Source organism: Hyperoodon ampullatus (assembly GCF_949752795.1).
Source record: "Hyperoodon ampullatus genome assembly, chromosome: X".
NCBI lineage: Eukaryota > Metazoa > Chordata > Mammalia > Artiodactyla > Ziphiidae > Hyperoodon > Hyperoodon ampullatus.
The window spans coordinates 40,605,186-40,624,217 of NC_136913.1; the positions used below are offsets into that span (position 1 = coordinate 40,605,186).

Below are 19,032 nucleotides of genomic sequence, written 5' to 3' on the forward strand. Positions count from 1 at the left end.
AAAGTACCTACTGTATAATTCCATTTATATAAAATTCTAGAGAATGCTAACTTTTCCATAGTGACAGAAAGCAGCTAAGTGGCATGGGGGATGTTGAAGACTAGCAGAATATGCCACCCCCAAATACTCCTCTTTGGCATAAGGATTATTTTGAGCTGCCCATTTTGAGAAATAATCACAGCAGACACAGGAGAAGCTCTGAAAACAGAAGCTATCCTTTCGTAAGGGACGTTTATATCTATAATGGAAATCTCCATTTGTAAGAATGTCACCCTCTCTGTACCAGGAAGTGTGGATGGTGCAAAATCACAAGAAGCTCCTATTAATGAAGAAGGCACTGACTTATACCTGCAAAACAAATCTAACCCTTGTTTACCTTGCGTTTCCTGGTCATCTTCCCCTCCTCCACAACACACACCTTTCTTCTGTCTTCAGCTGAAGATGGCATTTAAGGTGGTGGCTTAGGTCACCTTGGAGAGTTACGGCTTTTTTTTCTGGATATCTCCCATGTATACCTTCTGGGTTTTTTCTCTTGTTAATCTGTCTTTTATTACAGGGGGTCTCATCCAAGAACTCAGAACGGTAGAGGGAAAATTATTTTTCCTTCCCTACAGTGGGGCTGTGTAGAAGGGAGGGATTTCAAAGGAGCGTGAGGAAATTTGGGGGGAATAGGTTCATTATATCTTGATTGGGATGACATTTCATGGGTACATAGATGTGTTAGTTTATCAGATTGTACACTTTAATATGTGCAGTTCATTGTATGACAAAAAAAGCTCTTTAAAAAAAATTGGTAAGTAATACACTAGGCACTGTGATTCTCAGACAACAGGCTCCCCCTAGCCAATCTTACCTAAGCTCACCATTACCATCAAACGTGCATCTCCAGCGCTGGTCATTCTGCTGAGATTTAGACCTGTTCATCTAGTTGCCTTATCAACATCTCCACTTCTCTGTCCCACAGGCACCCTAATTTTAATTTCGCATGCCCAAGGCAGAATTCTTGATTCCCCCTCAAACCTGATTTTTTCCTGGTATAGCCCAGCACAATGAATGGCAACTCCACCTACCCAGCTGCCAAAATGACCCAGTCCTAATTCTGACTTCTTCTTCTCCCTTATCTTCAACATCCTGAACATGTCCTGAATCTACCCACTTCACAGCAACCTCACAACCTCACTGACGTTACATTAATCCAAACCAGCCATCACTTCTCTGGCAACAGCGTCACAGTCAGCCTTCTCACTGCCAAACTCACTCTTGTAGTTCACACACACAAAGCAGCCAGAGATTTTTAAATGCAGACGTGATCTTTTCATTCTCCAGATTAAAATCCTTCAGTAACTTCTCATGCCCTTAGGATGAAGTTCGAACGCTTTAGCATGTGACGTGACACGCACAAGGTGGTCCCTATTCTCATCTGGCTCCCCTCTGCAGTTGTCATCTCTTGCCCCTCCCCTTCTCTCTCTCCACTCTCTGGTCATAGTTCAGACTAGTGCTATCTGCCGCAGTCTGAAATGGCTTGTCAGCTCCGGTTCTGTATGCAGGGAGTGGCTTCACAACGAGAAGGAAGAACGGTGGTAGCAAGGGAGAAAAAAGCAGGCAGAAGTAATTTTATCAAGTTCCTTTTTCAGTCAGCTGTTCTTGTACAGGCAAAGTAAGAAAAAGTAAACACAAAGATGACTTTGGTGGAACTATTTCTAAAGGAGAATGTATTTTGTGTTTTTCACCAAGCCATCAGCCCCTCTGGATTTTAATATTATAGTGGGGTCATAACAAGCATTTCCTCTATTGTTGGCTTTATACAGAAGCAAAGCAGTTGCTCAGGAAGCTGGGAGACTGATGAATAGTTGGTTTGATGTGTTTGAACCATTCACCACTTTGAGTTAAATGTGCATATTCTGTTCAAAATAGACAATGGGGAGGGGCGGTCCCCTTTTCCCTCTATAACTTGCATAACATTAGGCCTCACTGCTTAAACTAATGAGTATTTAGAAGTAAAGGCTCCTACTGATTCTAGCCAGTCATTAATTCTCTGCTTGCAGAGCCACTGTGGAGTTTTTCATCAGCCACATTTTTCAGCAGTTTCCAGTTGCTTCTGAGCAGCAGTGCTGACCCTTGGCTTCCTGTGCCATGCACCAGACACATAATGGGCTCGGCAGTCCCCTTGGAAGGAATTTTACTGGCGACCAGGAACAAATGCAAAGAAGATGCACATTCTAGTGTTAGAACTCTTAGTTTGGGGGAACTTAATTGAACACGAAATGAAAATGTTTATTTAAACCAATATATAACCTGGTAGAAGAAGGCGAGTGGGTGTGAATTCCAACTTCTTTTAAACTAATTGCAGAGTCAGCGTTACCCTTTGTAATAATGTTGTTTGCTCCATTATCACTCCAGGTTTATTTGTTAAATAGCTTCATTGATCTTGCCTCAGTAGGTTTTCCATTTTTACACATCACATTCTCTTGGGAACTGAAAAGCACTGTGCTTCTGAAGACGCTCAGTCAACTTGAAGAGACTCATTTTTGAGAAAGTCTTAACCTGCTTTCAACTGGAAGCAATTCAAACTTTGCCCAAACAAGTATTAGGGCAGAGACTCACTACTTGAGTATAGGTTTAATATCATCATTTGGAAGCTGTTTGTCTGAAGGACCATTTACAGACCAATTCTAAAGGGTATTCAAAAATTCAGGAATCTATATTCTTAACTAAAAGGAATATACATATAATTGGGAACATGACTATTCATTATTCAGTGGATTCTGAACTATGAAGCAACATAAATATTTTGTGGAAAACCCTACTGTTCCATTAAGCTACTAGTGAAGACTCCAACTGCCAACTTATAGCAAAATCAGAATGTATGGAAGAAGGGGTCACGGAAATGAGGAGCAAGTGGAAAAGGCCATGATGATGAAGCAGTCCTCACTCAAAGTAAGATAAATAAATCCAAGTTGGAAAGGCAAGAGCTTTTTTTTTTTAATTTGGAGAGATTTCATTTTGTTCAATAATTCCCTACTATTTGAAAGAAGGAAGGGCAATTTAAATATCCTAAACTCATGACTGAGGTATCCATAAAGTCTGGAAGCAATACAACCTCCCAAAAAACCAACTTCAAAACAAAGACCAAGAATGGTATGTTTGACATTAATTGGATCAGAGGCAATACATAGACTAAAGTAGGCAAAATGTCTAAACTACTGTAATACTTAAAAGTACAATGCTCTTTATCTCCTCTCTATTGTCTAAAATTTTAACTACTTAGTAAGCACTAAAGTCAACTAAAGATGCAGCAACTATGGAAAACAATATGGAGGTTCCTCAAAAAAACTAAAAATAGAATTGCCATATGATCCAGCAATCCCACTCCTGGGCATATACCCGGACAAAACTATCATTCAAAAAGATACGTGTACGCCCCTATGTTCACAGCAGCACTACTCACAATAGCCACGGCATGGAAACAACCTAAATGTCCATCGACAGATGAACGGATAAAGAAGATGTGATATACATACACAATGGAATACTACTCAACCAAAAAAAGAATGACATAATGCCATTAGCAGCAACATGGATGGACCTAGAGATTATCATACTAAATGAAGTCAGAAAGAGAAAGACAAATACCATATGATATCACTTATATGTGGAATCTAAAATATGACACAAATGAACTCACCTACGAAACAGAAACAGAATCACAGACATAGAGAACAGACTTGTGGTTGCCAAGGGGGAGAGGTGGTGGGGGAGGAATGGATTGGGAGTTTGGAGTTAGCAGATGCAAAGCATTATATGCAGAATGGATCAACAACAAGGTCCTACTGTAGAGCACAGGGAACTATATTCAATATCCTGTGGTAAACCATAATGGAAAAGAATATGAAAAAGAATATATATGTATAACTGAGTTACTTTGCTGTACAGCAGAAACTAACACAACACTGTAAATCATCTATATGTCAATAAAAATAAATAAATAAACTCAACCTATAGACATATCCACATTGCTCTTCAAATGGTTGGGTCCAAACGGTTCAGTTAGGTTAAAAAGGGTGGGGTGGGGGGAGGCAAATAAACACTGAACATGAGTAATCTGCTGACAACATCCATACTTTACAACAGTGACTCAGCAAACCACTTAATGTGAACTTCAACAGCTTTGAATCAGTTCCTTATGCAAAGACATGATTTGATTTGGGCTTTCAAATGACTTTATCAATCATTCCCACGGTTCCAGGAATACTGAAAAACAATGTTCTTAGTACAAAAGGTTTGCCTATATTAAACTTCAACTCACCCAGACATCCACAGGCAGCACCTGCTTTTCCATCAAAATGAGAAATATTAGCAGCTAAAAATATAAGTGTATGCAAAGGTGGTGAAACGTTGAAAAGTTATTACTCTGGAATAATGGCAATAGTTGGGACTTCTCTTTTTCAGAGGGTAGAGGAGACACAGAAATTACGGCCATCTTCCCCACATCCCCCAAAGATTTGAGTCACAGGGTTTATTTGTGCTGAAAACCAGAGTTATCTACTGCTTGAAACCTAAGCAGACTGCATCAGCATTTCAGGACCACCTGGGACCAAGGAGGTGAGGGCTGGGAGATTTCCAGATGGATTGTAAGACAATTCATTGATATTTACATAACGAGAATAAATGTTTTTCCTAAGATAGCATTTCCCTTCAGTGTCTTGAGACCACCAGCAAAAGAGGGAGGTACAGAAATTCTATTACATTAATAGTCTTTGTTTTTATGGCTTTGGCATTTATTAACTAGTGGGAGCTGTTTATTGGGTCATAAACTTTACTAATGGGCATATTATCTCTAAATTATAAATCTCCTTCAGTATATGGCTTAGTTATAAAAAGAATAATTATTTAAAGTGTCTGTATGACTGCAATGTATCATGTTTATCGGCATGATTCCTATAATGGCCGTTTAATTGCTAATTGTGGGCTTGTACTGTGAATAACCAGGGCAGTGACACACATCTATGTAACAGAACAAGCAGTTGTCATCCTACAAACTCAGGAGCATATCACTGGCTTGCTTCCTTTCCTTTTCTCCTCCTACTTCTCAAATGAACTATATTACAAGCCTGTACAAGGGCTAAATTATCTACATATTTAAAATCTTGAGGGAAAGACAACTGACTGAAGAGTTGAATAGGTAACTGACGAATGTGTCAGCCTGAAAAGTTCCAGGAAAGTGTCATCCTTCTAAAAGCTTGCTCTTTGGGGAATGGAAAATCTTAAAGTGACAAAATGGCTTGGCACTGTCAGTTGTCTTTGGAAAAAAAAAAATCAAGAAGTCAAAGTTAGACTTTATGAGTAAATGGTTCTAGTATATAAATTGAGTATTCTAGTTTATTGGAAAATCCTATGGGATCTATTTTAACAATGGCACATGTGGAATTATCCTAGGTTTATATATAGAAATGGTTTATTGATGAACTTCAAATTTAAAAAATGAAGGAGCTGTTGTTGTCAAGCGGATTGGTACATCTGAGTGCCAAGAAGCCAGCTCATTTCTAGGCAAAACGCTGCAAATGTGGAGTGAAAGAATAAGAAGATAGAAGGGGCCCTTGAGATGTCATCAGTTCCTCTTCCTCCCCTCAGAGCAGTCCCTGAACGTCAATGTTGAGGACCCTTCTCCATAGGCCTCCATCGTCTCTGAGAACACCAGACAATTGGATTTATGATACCTAGCACCCAGCACTGAAGAATGGGGTACACTGAGACAAACTTTTCACACTGAATTCCCAGAGGTCCATGGTTATGACTTGTAATCGAATATACACTACATGACAAAAGTTCTGCTGAGACTCACAATGTATAGTCCTAGAAGAAAACTAAAAATAGGACTAGAGAAAAGCAAAAGGGAAACATGCTGTAGTCTTAGAATATTAAAACCTTTGGGGTAGGCGGTTATGTATATGTGGAGAATGAACCAAAACAGACCTCTGAAGATCTTCAGCGTTCACATCCTCAAATATTTCAGACATAATACATTTTTTGGTCATACTATAATTATATACACATGCATATATTCCTAAGTTAACAAGCTAACTTTAGATATTAAAAGAGCATTAAAAACATAAACACTGCATATGTTTTAATTTCTCTCCCCAATTTTTCGTGTGTGTATGTGTTGTGAGGGAGGGTTTTTTCTTCTCATAGCTTTGCTAATTTCAGAAAATAAATACCTTCACTCTGCAGAGGTTTAAGGATTATTTTGAAAAGGTGAGTTGCTACAAAGTTTAATTATATAAGTAATAAGATGTGTCAAAAAGATTTCAAAAAATGTTTAACAGAGTCACAACTTATTGCTCTGATATAATTTGATTTTATATTGTCATATATAGCTGTCAAAAGTCATTTTCTTTTTGTGTTGTAATGAATCAAATTATGTTGGATAGAAAATTACCATAAGATTCTTGGTATTAATAAATCATATGTATAATAAGAATGCTCAACCTTTCTTTAAATGGCATTTTTAATAGTGCTGGTACATCAGCAATATAATATGATGTTCTGAAAAACTGAAATGACAAAAGGAGATTAATTTTGGAATATGGATTTTAATTCAATATGAAACTTGTTTTTTTTGTTTTTAATGGAATCATATCTACTGAAATAAACTTGGCAAAATTAGAGCAGGAAATCAGGAAATCAAAGGGAGTTAACCAACCAAAACTGCATGGTTACTCCTCCTCTAAGCCAAACACATCCTTTAAAAGGTTTAAATAGTAAATGTATTTCACAGGAATAGGTGATGGCATCCCAAGCCACTCATCTTCACATCTCCGGGAAAAAAACCCAAAGATGGATATAATTAGAACTACATTTCAAAGTGCAGCTTTGTAAATGCAACATCAAATTGTTCCTTGTCAAGCTCTTGGCTAAGTAGTTTATTTCCAAAGCAGATATTTCTACCATCGACTTTCAGATCATAAAGACTCTGTGGTAGATTGGATTCTTGCCCTCAATCCTTCGTCCTTCCCTGTATTAGAACTATACACTGTGCTCTTTGCCATGTGAATTTGCAGAACCTCCTATGGAGTCCTTTTTCCTGCCCCTTTGACATGAACTTGACCACATGGCTGGCTTTGGCCTATGTAATCTTAGCAGATATACCACAGCCAGAGGCCCTAATGTGCTGGCATGATTTGGCTTGGCCCTCTGTGCCTCTGCCATCACCATGAGAAGAACATGGCCCAAGATGCTGCTGGTCCCAGAATGACACAGGTGGAGAAAGCCCAGCTGGAGCCAAGCCCAGCAGATCTACGGGTCCATGGACAAGAAAAATAAACATCTGCTGTTGTGAACTGCTGAAATTTGGGGGGGTTGTTATGCAGCATTATTGCAGTGATAGCTCCTCCTATACTTTATTAAGAACTCAATTTTTAAAATCCAAACTGCTAGCGTATTATACTGGCTGCTTGGTTACTGTTTCTTCAATCTAACAGTGAAATGAGCACTAGATCATTCAAGGTATGTTCTTGGGGATAAGCTACTTTAAATACGTGTGTATAAATACATATACACATATGCTTTATATATATATATATACGATACATATATGTGTGTATATATTTGTTAATTTCAGAAAAAATAAATACCTTCACTCTAAAGAGGTTTAAGAATTATTTTGATAAGGTGGGTTGCAACAAAATGTAATTATATAAGTAACATCAAGGAGATTTCAAAAATCTTGTATATATACATCTATACACATATACGCATACACACTTTTTACTTATGCTGCAATGGTGAATTAATATTAATATCAATGGTGGTGGGGGGTGAGTCCATAACTACGGCTGCTTTTATTTCTACTGTCAAGGTTAATTGTTGCATATAAGAGGTGTTAAATCTTTCCTAGTGCCGAATTAGTATCCAGAGTCACAAGATGTCGCAGAAACACAGGAAAGGGCTCAATAATTCTATGTGATGGAATTGTGGAAGCAACCTGAGTCACTGATATCTCACTTGGGCTTTATGGGATGAGGAGCAGTTCAGCAGGGGGTTAAAGTGATGAAAGGTGTTCTAGGCATAGTGAACAGCATAAGCAAAGGCCTAGAGACCTAAAAATCTATTTTCAAGAAAGGGTGACTAGCCCAGCGGGTTTGGGGTACACGGTACAAAGTGGCAAGAGAGGCAGCTGGAAGGAAAAGGTGGGGCCGAACTTGAGGGCTTCTGTGGTAGTTTATATTTTATGCTGTGGCTAGGGAAAGGCACTGGTGGGTCTCAGTGAAATCGGATTGGAAGTTTATTAGATAACTCATTGGATGCATGAAGAATGAAATGAAGGAGGAAAATCACTCTGGAGGTCACTGCAATAATCCTGGGGAGAGATGACTGTGCCATAACCAGGGCAGCTGAGCCTGGGTGAACAAGGGCTACATCTGAAAGGTTTTGCTGCAGTAGAACATACAGTACCTGGAAGGTGACTGATGTGAAGTGGTGATAAAAGAAGGGGGTCATGTTATGGGTTGAACTGTGTCCCCTCGAAAAAGATATGTTGAAGTCCTAACACCCTGATATCTCAGAGTGTGACCTTATTTGGAAATAAGGTCATTGCAGATATAATTAGCTAAGATGCAGTCATACTGGAGTAGGGTAGCCCCCCTAACTCAATATGACTGGTGACCTTATAAACTAATACAGATAAGGATGGTTCTAAGACTTCTAAATTTAGTTACAGCCGACGATGTCTGTATTAGTTTCCTAGGGCTGCCATAACAAATTACCACAAACTGAGAGGCTTAAAGCAACAAAATTTATTCTGTCACCGTGCAGGAGGCCAGATGTCCAAAATCCAGGTGTTGCCAGGGCTGGTTCTTTCTGGAGGCTCTAAGGGAGACTGTCCCATGCTCCTCTCCTAGCTTCTGGTGGTTGATGGCTATCCTTTGATTTCTTTGGCTTGTAGATACATCACCCCAATCTCTGCCTGTATCTTGTTCCGTGTGTGTGTGTGTGTGTGTGTGTTTGTGTGTGTGTCTGGCTTCACATGGCCTTCTTATAATAACACCAATTACTGGATTTAGGGGCCACTCTAATCCAGTATGACCTCTTTTTGACTTTTAGTAGATGTTTTAATTATACCTGCAAAGACCCTATTTCCAAATAAGTTCACATTCTGAGGTTCTGGTAGACATGAATCTGTGCGGGATGATGTTCAACCCAGGGCAACATTATAAGCAAAATAAGGAAAGCAAGAAGAAGAAGAGTTTTAAACATTTTTAACTGGGAAAATAAGGATCAGAGGGAGAAACTAAGTTCAATTTTGGGCATTTTTATTTGAGGTACCCATAGGTACCTCAAATCTTTATCAAAGTAAAGATTCTGGTAAACACCTGTAAATAGAGTTCTGTATAGCACAGACCTAGAGTCCAGAACTGTGCAAAGATGTGGAAGTCACTTAAATATGGGTGATATGTAAAACTATGGTAATTAATAACATTAATGCAGAATCAGGAGAGCACCAAGAACTGGCATCTATAACTAAAGCATAAAGCCTTAGCTTAAGAGATGATTTATGATGATGATGAACTAATAGCAGACTTTTTCAGGATTATAGGCATCATAATTACCTAGTAGTGATGAAGATGATGATGATAATAATAAATTTATTGGATATTTACTATACGACAGGTATTCTTTTAAGCGTTTTACAAGTACTGAGCTATTTAATTACTGCAGTTAAAAAAATTAATAAACAGAAACTTCAATTAAATAGAGCCAGGAGACCAGAAGGGGAAGCTTTCATGCCCTGCAATGATAGCAGAGCACAACAGGAAGAAAAAGACTCCTCTTCTTTCCTGGTAAGGACTCAGCCAATGAAAAGCCATGGACTCTTTATTATTGCTCTCCCAACTTCCTTTTCCTCTCCATAAAAGTGTTCTCCTTCCTTTGCCATGAAGGAACTTGCACATGGCTTACCATGGTTGCAGACCCCAAAATGCAGTTCTCTGCGGATCCCAAATAAATCCATCTTTGCTGGAGAGATATCTGGCAGTCTATTTATTTTTAGGTCAGTAGCAGAAAACCCTAAGAGGTAGGTATTATTATGATACCCATCCACAGAAAAGGAAACTGAGGCAAGAGAAGGGTTAAGTAGCTTGTCCAAAGTCAAACTGCCGGTAAGTGGAGGAGCCTGGACCGTAACCCCAGTATTAGCGCTCTAGAGCTCTGCTTATCTGCTGGGCTACCCTCCAAAACCCAGGAAAGGAGTGGGCCTATTCAGAAGCATCTGGCTCTCATCCGACATGGCTACATTTGGTCCTACCACTTTCAACAAGAAAAGTTAAGTAAAAAAAAAAACATGATTCTTGAAGTGACACTACACTTCTCTTTCAAGAATGCCTCCTGTTGGATGTTGGAGGTTGAGCCCAAACTGCCAACCAGCTGTGTAAAGAAGGAAATGACCATTCAGATGGATGATGGCTAAACCAACTCCTAGGGTGTGTTCTGTGCAATTCATGCTACATGGAACTTAGTGAAATATGCTTCCTATGCCCAAAAGCAGTAAATCGTTGTGCGTCTGTGTGTGCATATACAAAATGTGTGTGTATTTCATGTGTGTGTATATATACATGTACACACATACATATATATTTTTTAGCCCAATATCTTTTTATTTATTTATTATTATTATTTTTTACAACTTTATTGGAGTATAATTGCTTCAAAATGGTGTATCAGTTTCTGCTTTACAACAAAGTGAATAGCCATACATATACATCTGTTCCCATATCCCTTCCCAATATCTTTTTAATTTAAAAGATACTATCATCAAAAGGCCATATATTATATATATATATATATATATATATATATATATATATATATATATATATAAAACAAAATCTCCTTCCTAAAATCCACATTATTCCATGATAGATTTTCACAGTGACTACTATATATATCAATATATTTTTCAAATCTGTTCAGTTACCTATTGGGTAATGCTTTTAGAATTAAAAGATGCCATTATCATCGCAGTCTGAACACTGTACCATTAGGGAGATGTGCTTAGAAATGGTTCAGTGATTTGCTCATTATGATGACTATTTACAAAGATGTCTATTTACATTAGCAATAAATAATCCTGATATCAAAAGAGATAATGGTCATGCACACACAGAGATGGCTGCATGCTCTTAAAATACTTACATGTAGTTTTTCGGTTAGGGCTTTCCCATTAGCAAGTGAAAGTGTGCTCCCTTCAATTTTCTCCACATCGGTCTGGTTTCTGGGGGATGCATCCTTCCATTTCTACAACTTCGGGCCATCCTTCATATTTGTTTGTGTCCTTATTGTTCTTTATGTGCTGTTCAAAAGGGCTTTTTGTCTTAATGCCTTATCCACCACAGAAGACCCAGTTGTCTCTAAAACCAAGATGAGTAATGTACTCCCCAATTCAGCAATGAGCTGCCGGGCCTCATCATTGAGTTTGGTTGCTCCATCATCATATGTTCCCATTAAGACTATTGTTTCATCTTGTATGGCCTTCAGAAACTCAATAAATGGGGCCACATTTCCTCCCCACATGTCAAAATATCTGGTGTCTATTAGATCTCCTGTTTTTCCATTTACCAAGGCAACATTGATTCCTCTTCCAACATTATTCTTAACACCACTCATTAAAACATTATCCTCCAGGCAGATTTTGGGTCCCACCACATTGGCTGCTCCACTTGCCATTTTAAAAGCAAAATGCTTCCCAGGGCAAGCTTCTGAGATCCCACATTTATATCTGGGAGGTTTTGTAGAACGTGCAACTGCGTCCAATGCTGACCTTGCAAATAGATTTCCTAAACTTGCATCCACTTTTATTTCAAATACTTGAGGAATAACATAGAATGTCAGCAAAAATACTGCCACAGCTACCACCAACTTTGCAGCACCTGCTACCCTCATGTTTGCTTTTTCGGCCTGTGGCACTTTTCATTAAATAAGCTCCTCCAACTTAGAAGACACTAAAGCTTTACAAGTGAGCCAAGACCGCCCTCCACAGAGTTCAGATGCAACATACAACTCCATCCCCGCCTCTTTAGAGCACTCGGCCCCCATTTCCGACCCAAGATGGAGCCCCCGCATGCCCCATGTGCCAGCCACTGGCCGGAGCACCAGGCGCCGCGCCACCCCGCCCTCTGCGGAGCCGGAGGACTGCTATATATTTCTTTTTTTTTTTTTTTTTTTTTTGCGGTATGCGGGCCTCTCACTGTTGTGGCCTCTCCCGTTGCGGAGCACAGGCTCCGGACGCGCAGGCCCAGCGGCCACGGCTCACGGGCCCAGCCGCTCCACGGCATGTGGGACCTTCCCGGACCTGGGCACGAACCCGCGTCCCCTGCATCGGCAGGCGGACTCTCAACCACTGCGCCACCAGGGAAGCCCTTGATAGGTTTTTTTAAACACAAGTTTTCAATACAAAAAGAAATACATTATGCAACTCATAACATTACAAGGAAATTATTTGGGTAAAGGATTCTCTCATGAAATAGGTCAATACTACAAGATCTTTCCTCATACCTTATTAGGCAGCAAAAGTTTTGGTTTGTTTGGTTTTTTGCTTGTTTGTTTTTTGAGCAAGGAATCATGATTTAAATCCTAACAACAAAAGAAAAAGAAATAGAAGAATTTATACTGGAATAATGATAACTCAAGAATTTGGAGATGAGAATTAAATTTATTAGCAACAAGCCAAACTTGGGTAAATGAAACTCAAGTAAATACCCCGAGATTTGAAATTAAGGATAATTTAAGATGAAAAAATAATGTAGGGGAGCAAAATCTGCCACCCCAAAATGTGTCTCTCTGGCATGAAGATTATTTTAAGTTGATTATTTTTTTTTATTGGGGTATAGTTGTTTTACAATGTTGTGTTAGTTTCTACTGTACAGTGGAGTTCCCTGTGCTATACAGCAGGTTCTCATTAGTTATCTATTTTATACATAGTAGTGTATATATGTTATGTATTTTATACATATATATGTTATCTATTTTATACATAGTAGTGTATATATGTTATGTATTTTATACATATATATGTTATCTATTTTATACATAGTAGTGTATATATGTTATGTATTTTATACATATATATGTTATCTATTTTATACATAGTAGTGTATATATGTTATGTATTTTATACATATATATGTTATCTATTTTATACATAGTAGTGTATATATGTTATGTATTTTATACATATATATGTTATCTATTTTATACATATTAGTGTATATATGTTATGTATTTTATACATATATATGTTATCTATTTTATACATAGTAGTGTATATATGTTATGTATTTTATACATATATATGTTATCTATTTTATACATAGTAGTGTATATATGTTATGTATTTTATACATATATATGTTATCTATTTTATACATAGTAGTGTATATATGTTATGTATTTTATACATATATATGTTATCTATTTTATACATAGTAGTGTATATATGTTATGTATTTTATACATATATATGTTATCTATTTTATACATAGTAGTGTATATATGTTATGTATTTTATACATATATATGTTATCTATTTTATACATAGTAGTGTATATATGTTATGTATTTTATACATATATATGTTATCTATTTTATACATAGTAGTGTATATATGTTATGTATTTTATACATATATATGTTATCTATTTTATACATAGTAGTGTATATATGTTATGTATTTTATACATATATATGTTATCTATTTTATACATAGTAGTGTATATATGTTATGTATTTTATACATATATATGTTATCTATTTTATACATAGTAGTGTATATATGTTATGTATTTTATACATATATATGTTATCTATTTTATACATAGTAGTGTATATATGTTATGTATTTTATACATATATATGTTATCTATTTTATACATAGTAGTGTATATATGTTATGTATTTTATACATATATATGTTATCTATTTTATACATAGTAGTGTATATATGTTATGTATTTTATACATATATATGTTATCTATTTTATACATAGTAGTGTATATATGTTATGTATTTTATACATATATATGTTATCTATTTTATACATAGTAGTGTATATATGTTATGTATTTTATACATATATATGTTATCTATTTTATACATAGTAGTGTATATATGTTATGTATTTTATACATATATATGTTATCTATTTTATACATATTAGTGTATATATGTTATGTATTTTATACATATATATGTTATCTATTTTATACATAGTAGTGTATATATGTTATGTATTTTATACATATATATGTTATCTATTTTATACATAGTAGTGTATATATGTTATGTATTTTATACATATATATGTTATCTATTTTATACATATTAGTGTATATATGTTAATCCCAATCTCCCAATTCATCCCACCCCCCCTTTTCCCCTTTGGTGTCCATATGTTTGTTCTCCACATCTGTGTCTCTATTTCTGCCTTGCAAACCAGTTCATCTGTACCTAGAGACTGTCATACAGAGTTGATTATTTTTAAGAAACAAAAGACTCAGGAGGCACTTTTACCTTCCCCTTAACTGCCTAAAAGAGTTTAGATACAGGGCCTGTACCAAGAATGGAGCTATCACCGTTAGATAACTACATGTGAGGTAGACAGGGAGGAACCTAGCAGAGTCTGTTTGTTAAAATTCCTCACTGTGTCCCATTGTTTCTGCATGGCCCTGCAAACATTTATTTACCAAACATTTGCTCTTTTCATCTTCCTGTGAATTGCTTTACTTCCCTTTGCAGTCCCAGACCCCTAGCCCCTTCTCCTTAGCCTCTTGGTCAAGAATGCAGATAAACCTCATTTTGCCTGACTGTCTTTGGAATCTCCCATGTTTATATGGATTCCCTATACACATGTAACTAAATTTTGTTTTTTTCTCCTGTTAATCTGTCTTAATCTCATTTTAATTATTCAACCAGCCAAAAGAACCTAGAAGGGTGGGAGGAAATTACCCCCCACCCCGCAAAAAGTAACAATAATGCATTTCTTTTAACCCTGATCACTTTAAATCCCATGGCTCACACAATACCTTCCTGACTGCTCCAGCCCCCCTATGCTCTCTTTCTAAAATCAATACCACTTCCCTCAAATTTATTTCCCTTTGTCACTTTTCTCCAGGTTCTAGGTGGGAGTGACTTTTTCTGCCTAAATATCTGATAAATGCCACAGGCATATTTGCAGTGCTTGAGGAACCCAAGGTCTGTACATTGGCAATATGATACGGTGATTTATAATAAGAAATATATATTTGGCTTTTGTCCCCATTTCTGGCACAGAGTTCTTAAAACTCTTAGAATTTCCTAAGTGATGAGAGCGATAAGGTCTCTTTTGTTATGTTAATGAAACATTATTGAAAAGCACCAGGATGGGGGCTGGTTGCCAGTGGAGCCAACCCACGTGATTAGAGGGTTGGAACTTTCAGTCCCCCGCCTCCACTCCCCATCCCCACACCTCCCGGGAGGGGAAGGGGCGGGAATTCGAGTTTATTCACCAACTGGCCAATGATTTAATCAATCGTGTCTCTATAAAGAAGCCCCTGTGAACACCAAAAATGACAGGGTTTGGAGAGCTTCTGAGTTGGCAAACACGTGGAGATGTGGGGAGAGTGGTGAGCCCAGGGAGGGCATGGAAGCTCTGTGCCCTTTCCACCATACCTTGCCCTATGCATCTCTACCATCTGGCTGTTCCTGAGTTATATCCTTTTATAATAAACAGGTTATCTAGTAAGTAAAGCGTTTCTCTGAGTCCTATGAGCAGCTCCTCCGAAGGAGGAGGTCATGGGAACCTTCAATCCACAGCCAGTTGGTCAGAAGCACAGGCGACAATCTGGACTTGTGAATGGCATCTGAAGGAGGGGAGGTAGTCTTGTGGAACTGAGCCCATCACCTGTGGGATCTGAGGTTATCTCCAGGTAGATAGTGCCAGAACTGAGTTGACTTGCAGGACACTCAGCTGCTGTTGAGAATTGCTTGGTATGGGGGAAAAATACACACTGGACTTGGTACCAGAATTATAGCTAGCCCCCAGTTTTAGGGAGATTTTCACAGGTACTCGTTTAAATGAACTAACAGGAATCAAATTGGGATCTAAAGGAAGGAGGAAGCAGGAGATAAGAGTTAAGAAACTCAGGGGGATGGGGCATCAGTAAAGTAGAGGGAAAATGTATCTTCCTCATAATTTTGCCTGTAATTGGGTCCACCTAAAGGAATCACATGGCCAATCTCTTTGTAAAATAAAGAGGTCTTTGCTAACATGAGAAATCCCCTCACTACCACTGCCTAATTGTTCTAATAAATCTGCAAATGCTCCAAACGTTACATAATATTTATGACTGGGCAGTGAGTTAAAATATTCTTTGTCCTCACTGACCTTTTATTCATCCCACACTACAAAATTCGAAGAAAACTCCAGATCATGTTGTTTCCCAGCAGTGCACATAAATTTTAAGCGGAAATAACTGCATGGTGATTTTATAACAGGTGAGCTCATCCACAGCAGTCAATCCCTCCTGTTCTAGACGAGGACGAGCCTGCTTGTATTTCTGTAAAACACCCGGCCTAAAGGTGCATGATCAGAATCTTAAATATCTGTGTGTATCAGGTTCTGCCTGCACCTCTCCTGATCCTCTCACCCTTTCCACTTTGGTGCACACCAACCTAACTTCCAGCCATCAGCACCTGCATTCCTTCTCCTGAGACCTTCCCTTTGGCCTCTGAGGCCTGATTTGGCTGTCCCTGTAACATGCCACAAGTGCCTGGGAATTCATTATTTTCACCCACTTCAGGAGCAGCTCTCAAACAATGACAGGAGTTGATGGATGGGATAACGCTGAGGTACCTATCAGCCACTGGAACCCTGTGTTTCCCAGAGGCATTATGCTCCGGTCATTCACATTTTTACTGGTTTGATAATATGCCCTGTATTAACTCCTTCTCTTCTATTTCTCACTTCCCTACTCCCTTGCTAGTTATTCCCTTCACTTCGTCCAAAAAACTATTTATACTCAAATCCTTGTCTCCGAGTCAGCTTCCAGAGGAAGTCAAAGATTCTATGCAATTTTGCATTTTTAAAAATTAATAAAATGTCTATGAAAGTCACAGTATAGCTCGGAACAAAGCAACTTCTTGACAAACTGTGGATGGATCCAAAGTCTCCAATGTAACTTCCAGGTAATTCCAGAGACAGTACCCAAATCTCAAAACAAAATTCAGTTTAATCTGGAGCATAAACAGCATGTGCCACGTAGCATTTTCTGGAAGAAGGAAGAACTATGAAATGCAGAGTGAAATTCAGCAATAATGCAAAATCATGACTCTAAAATGGCTGGAAATCATTGTCTGCAAGAGGGCCCCATGACAGCTTTCAATCTGGCTGTCACTAGAGCTACTTAAGATGTCAGAGAAGTTGGCAATAAATTACTTATTCATCAATGGTGAAAAAAAATGTAGCTGCCGATCTGTAAAACCACATATCCTTGAAATGGGAAGCAAAGATGGCACTGGATGGAAACCCAGTAAACAGCAGCTGCCCAGTGAGAACAGCAAAGCTGTGTGTGAGCTCATAGGCCCTGGATTTATTTGCTTTGACATTTTTAAAAGGAAATTTAATTGGATTATGTCTCCTTCTAGTTTAAAATTTTCTACTGTAGTACTGGCCACCAGATGCATGAGGGGAAAAGATCGGGAGCCAATTAAATTCCACGCTTCACTGAAACAAGGTTATTTTTATTCGTCCCAAATGTAAGGCTGATAGAGTCATGTTAGTGATTTCACTCTGTTACTCCCCCTCTGCTCAATCAAAAAAAGGAAGTTTTTATCCATGAATTTGTAGAAAAATCCAGTACTGTGTATGGAATTGAAATTGTGGTTTTCTTGGATTTTCTTCCTTCTACTAGGTTGACATGACCTTGGAAATAATCAAATTAAGTTGACAGAAATCATAAAAACAATTAAATTTCAGTAAAATCAAATTGAAATTAATTTGGGGAAGAAATTTTACAGATACTTGTTGAGATAATCAAGAGCATTCTGATGACATAAGGAAAAGCTCAAAACCAGGAGATTTGCTTATGTGCCTATCCATTTCTGTCTTTACTGTAATGCCAATATTTCACAATTGCTTCTCTTTGCCCTAGACAAAGCTTCAGTAGAGTTGTCATCTGTGTGACTGCAGCTAAAACACAGTTGTAACTTTTAAACAAGAAATCTTTCCTTGAAATTGCATTACGGGGCAAGAAAAGTTTTCAAGGAGACATGGATATTTTTTAGCTTTAGCGATAGTCTTATTCATACAATTCAAGTAGACATCATCCAACCCTTTAAATCACAGTAGATTCTGGAAGTTTCCTACTAGGTCACTGCTTTGTGTTACGTAATCAGTATGTGTTTACCAGTTATTTTTTTAAGTCTTATGAGAATGATTAATAATCTTTTATTTCAACTGTTAAATTCAACTTGAAATATTAGACATAACTTCGCTTACTTAAAGAGTTGGCACTAGCCCCTAACTATATAATCTTGACCTTTAGGAATGCCTTTGAGTCTCAGCTTCCTATCTATAAATTGGGAATGATACTTATTCTCACAAAATGGTTGGGACAATAAAATGTCACAGGGTGTTCCACCCTCTAAATACCAAAAGGAGATCCTCGACAAGTGGGGTGCCCAAAGATATATCCCAAGGTGTACCCCACCGTCCCCTACTCCTCAGTGCCAAGGCTATATAGCATCCTGTTGTGACCAGAGGAAACTTTAGAGCCAATTGTTAATGCTTCTGCAGTTCTAGTGCTCGTAAAATGAAGCCACATCCAATTTTTCTCAGAAACGTCAAAGGATAAGATGCCAGTCACACAGTGCAAGTTATAAAGTTTATATGAGAACCGATTTAGTGTTATTTTTTTAAAACGTGACTTCTGAGATTAACCAGGCAGGCTCTAAACAGCGGGACCTCTTTTGCCAGTTTTACAGCTACCATCTGTGAGCAAGCA

At 37.8% G+C, this 19,032-nt stretch overlaps 1 protein-coding gene and 1 pseudogene across 2 annotated transcripts in view; both read right to left on the reverse strand.

Annotated features, from left to right (window-relative positions):
- Positions 1-6,716: 6,716 nt before the first annotated feature.
- The window catches only part of EFHC2 (EF-hand domain containing 2), a gene marked incomplete at both ends in the record, with an annotated part of 179,715 nt that continues 167,399 nt past the window's right edge, over positions 6,717-19,032 (reverse strand). The window contains 1 exon segment of the mRNA XM_079727614.1: positions 6,717-6,818. Within this exon segment, the coding sequence (XP_079583740.1) occupies positions 6,717-6,818 (102 nt within the window).
- Positions 11,243-12,421, reverse strand: LOC307069051 (protein FAM3C-like; annotated as a pseudogene). The gene has a single exon. The product of its transcript is annotated as a protein FAM3C-like (transcript).